Below are 4,552 nucleotides of genomic sequence, written 5' to 3' on the forward strand. Positions count from 1 at the left end.
TTATATTTCCTTGATTTTTATTCTTTGTGTTTCAAAATGCTAAAGGACTGATATTAACTTTTGTAGCAGAGGAAAAATATCCCTACCCACTCTAGGTTCATGACTGAGGCCTTTATAACAAAAGACAGATAAACAAGAAAAGCATACAAGCTTAAGTTTTACATGACATGGGAACCTTCATGAGGAAATGAAGACCCAAAGAAATGGTTAAAACCTGTGTATTTTTATACCAGGTTTGATGAAGAGTGGGCAGTTGTGGAGAAATATGATAGGACAAAGGAGGTGTGATCTAATGGTAAGAAACTGGAAACTCAGCGAGGTCTTTTCAGATTCTTCTCTGTGACCTTTTGTCCACACTGATAAGGATGTTTCTTTCCTCTGGGTAGATGGAGGGTACCTCTCACATGAGAGTTTTATGTCCTGATTCAAGGGAAAGTCACGTAGGGACAGAGGGGAAGCTGATTTTTCACTCACTAAAGTTTCACTAAAAATGAACTGACAAAAGCCAGATCAGTAGGAGAAAAAGGCAAAATTTATTTAACATGCATAATAAGCACAGGGGAATCTCAAGAGAATGATTATCCATAACCCCAGTGAGGTCCAGATGCTTATATATATTCTTCTTCATAGCGGATATGGAGATGGGATGTGTAGGAGTAAATGATATTCAGGGGAAATGAATGAGCCCAAAGAACAATGTCCTGGGACAAAGTTCCTCTGAGTTTTGGGGGAGGTGGCAGGAAGGTGAGGGGCAGACTTGCATTGTAAACAAAGATCGTCTTATTATGCAGATAAAGTCTCCTACATACTGTCTGTGAGCTTACCTCGGAAGAACAGATAAAAAGTCTAACTTCCAGTGATTAATCTTTCCTGGTTATTTGATGAGATTCCTAGGGAGGAGGTTTTAAGATAATTGCATTTCTTTTGGGAATAATCTTCCCTAATCAGATAAGGAAATTACAGAGAGTCCCTTCTGCTTTGGGAAAGAAACAGGATCAGAGAGATGGAGGTGAGGGGAAGGTCAGAAGGATACCTTGATTCTGAGGCTTATTTCTGAGACCTTTCTATTTTCTTTAAGTCAAAGCACTCAGCATGCCAAAGCCCCATATTTTGGCACCTTGTTTTCTGTTCTCCAACATTCAGAAAATCCTTCCTAGGTTTTATGACCTGCTTCAGGAATGTAGAGTGGGGCCTCCTCTGCTTCTGCTATTTTCCATATGCCAAGGTGGCATATTTCGGGGTGGCATATCCTGAACCCTATCACTACTCTGAGAGATAGGTCTATCTGTTAGGAAGATACCATTCATTAGTTGAAAGCTAAGATATTGCTGGTGGGATCAGAAGGTGAAACTCTTTTCTGCCTTCAATTTAGTAGCCTAGTTCTAGAGACCTTATTCTACTAGACAGGCTCTATAAAAAATAAGATTAAAAATAATATTTATTGATTAATCGAAATTAAAATCTTCTCCAAAAGGCATGATGACAGAACAAGAAACACAAAAGAAAGAATGACATCAAACTACAAATTTAATATTCTGTTCTAAATTCGTATGTTTTTATACAATGGATTTTAGCTGGTATGTGGAGCAAACTTTAGCCTAGGAATCAGTTAATACAAAACAAAAAATAACAATAAAAAAGTAGATGACTTCATAATGAAAGAGGACAGACATTTCTTTACACAGGCCTCTGATATGAAAAAAAAGCAAATGGACTGAAGGAAGGGTATACATGTAACAGCAGTTTGCTAGGGAAAATTTTAAGTGTTGTGCTGAAGGGAGTCTATATGGTAGGTTAAAAAAATAATGACATCCATTGGAACTCCCGATGTCTGTGTTGTGCTCTACCTGAATTTATTATATACTAAATTCAATAATTATTCCTTGTAAACGAAAAAGTCTTGAGGGATTCCCCTTCAATGTCAGGCAACTTGTGAGAGTTAGCTGGGAGGAACTTCTGCTTTGTGCCCCTTCTCACGATGGGTGGCTGACTTGGTGGGGAAATCCCTGACCCATGTGTCTCAGCACTTGTTGCTACAGGACGCCCACTATAGGATTGACAATGACACTCGNAACCCGCGGCCTTGGTGTTATCAGCACCACACTCTACCGAGTGAGCCACAGGCCGGCCCTACAACTTCTGTTTTGATACTGAATTTTGCAATAGTAGTTCTCATAAAATAGTTAATTGCTTTATATCAAGGGTTGGCAAACCTTTTCTGTAAAGAGCTAGATAAATATTTTAAGGCTTTGTAGGCCATATGATCTCTGCTGAAACTACTCAACTCTGCTAGTGCAGTGTGAAAGCAGACATCCCATATGTAAACTAATGTACATGACTATGTACCAGTAAAACTTTGTTTACAAAAACAGTCAGTGGACCCAGATGTGGCCTTAGGGTCATCATGTGCTAATTACTGCTTTATATTAAAATGTGAGTATTATGAGCCAAATTTCTTAATTTGGTAATTAGAATAGGTAGCTTTGTTCAAATGCATGGTTAAAAAGAAACTCAAAAGATTTAACAATATTATTTCAAAATGAGAAGAAATGAAAATGAAAAGTAAGAATTCTTTGTGGATTTTCCATTCTGTGAAGCACAAAATATTATGAATTATACATTACAGTGATATCATTAACACAGATAATTTGGGCTGCAAAGTCAGTGTAATTTTTTACTTTAGTATGTACATAGAAATTTGATATCTTTGCTTTTAAAAAGTGTTTTATCACAATTGTAAGATGTTGAGAAAAGATAGTATGATTCTGGCCTAAAAATAATGATGTTCAAAGTGAAGTCCAAGTACCTACTATTGGTCTGTCATGGATTAAGCTTTCAATTTCCCTGAGAGAAACAGCATTTTCTATGCCAATGTTTTTGAACAAATTTCTTCTTCTCCTTCCTTCTTCTCTTTTAGTCCTCTTTATTTTTCTGTTTTTCCTGTTCTTCCTTTCTTCCTTATTTTCGTCTTTTTTTTTTTTTTCCCAAGTGTGGAAGAATTTGATTTTTCTCTTTTTATCTACCACGCTAGGTAACAGTTCTCAAATACTGCCTCTTCATCCCGCCTCCTCTCCTGCAATAGCTTTCTACTCAGCAACCTTTATACCTACTCTCTTGCTTCCCTAACTTGCAATTCCTTAGGGACTCCAATTATTACAATAGGAAAACTTAAAAGGTAAGAAAGACCAGAATGTGTAGTGCTTACTCTATGAGGGAGGGAATTGCACTAAGGAATCTTTGGGACCCTCACTTCTGCTATTTTCTACCACTTTTTGTTCTTCATTGATTTTTCTTAGGAGGATGAGTTGTTTCTGAATTTCCTTTTTTTAAAAAAAATTATTCTTTTAAACAAATGGCATGCATTACATTATCATTTTGATATGGGGAATGTTAAAGATTTCCAAAAGCCACATTGAGTATTTATCAATTCAGTTAATTTCTTTTAAGTTTTGTTATATTTCCTTGATTTTTATTCTTTGTGTTTCAANATTGCCAGGGAAAGGGAGATTTTACGGGGTTGTAGGATGGAGACTACGTGTAAAGTGCCAGGTGCAAAATCTCCAAGTGTGACAGTCAGCTGCCTTCTGATGTCATCTATGATGCCAAGGCTCAGTCTGGTTTCTGCTCTCTTCCTTGGTATTATTTAAGGGTCTGGATGGCCTCCTCTCATCCCCAGCTGAGCTGGGCTTGTCATTTATGTTGTGATTTAATCTTAGCTAATGGTTTAGGGCTAACTACAAACTAAGAAAAATAAACTTATTTTTCAAGAAAGCAAGCTAGAGGGGATTTTTTAAAAGCACCCATGGTTACATCCTGACTGTTTCTGAGACTAAATTCTTGAGAAACCTTTGCTTCTAGGGCAATAGGGTGCATGTCATTCATCTTAGAGGAAATTGAGGGAGTTATCATACTTGTTATCGTGGTGGAGGAAAAATATTTTTATTAATGTAACTTCTGTGTATGATTATCTATCACTGTCATATTAATCACCCTAGTAAGGGTGCTATGTAGGAAACTTTACTTTGAATCATTAAGTGAACAACCCCTGTCAACCCCAGAGGTTTCCTAATACATTCTTTCTTCTCCACTGTTAATATTTCACTGTGTAATTACAGCTCCCAATCCTTGTGCAGCTAATGACGGCAAAGGCCCCTGCTCTCACATGTGTCTGATCAATCATAATAGGAGCGCTGCTTGTGCATGCCCCCACTTGATGAAGCTTTCTTCAGACAAGAAGACCTGCTATGGTAAATTTCTTACAGTTCTTATCTAAAATCCAAGCTGAATTCTCTCAAATTGTATTAGCATTCAGATTTTAGATTTAGCATTCAGATTTACTCAAAGCAAAGCACAAGAGGTTTTTAACATCATTAAATACATTTTACGTGGTGCTATTTCTAGCTACTATTTATGATTCATCTACTTTTGGGGAGACTGACAAATTCTTTAAATGTGTAATATGTTGTGCTTTACTATTATTGCCTTATTCGGTTTTTCTTATTGCTTTCTTATTTGGTGTGTTAGCAGAATTTATCTCTGCAAAACAGGGAGA

General features: G+C 36.8%; 1 protein-coding gene across 1 annotated transcript in view; it reads left to right on the forward strand.

Annotated features, from left to right (window-relative positions):
- The window catches only part of LOC103581224 (low-density lipoprotein receptor-related protein 1B-like), a gene marked incomplete at its 5' end in the record, with an annotated part of 32,921 nt that overhangs the window by 26,202 nt on the left and 2,167 nt on the right, over positions 1-4,552 (forward strand). Inside the window, one exon of the mRNA XM_008563108.1 lies at positions 4,116-4,247. Within this exon, the coding sequence (XP_008561330.1) occupies positions 4,116-4,247 (132 nt within the window). The remainder of the gene's footprint in view (positions 1-4,115; positions 4,248-4,552) is intronic.

The sequence above is a fragment of the Galeopterus variegatus genome, unplaced genomic scaffold (assembly GCF_000696425.1).
Source record: "Galeopterus variegatus unplaced genomic scaffold, G_variegatus-3.0.2 Scaffold12596, whole genome shotgun sequence".
Lineage (NCBI taxonomy): Eukaryota > Metazoa > Chordata > Mammalia > Dermoptera > Cynocephalidae > Galeopterus > Galeopterus variegatus.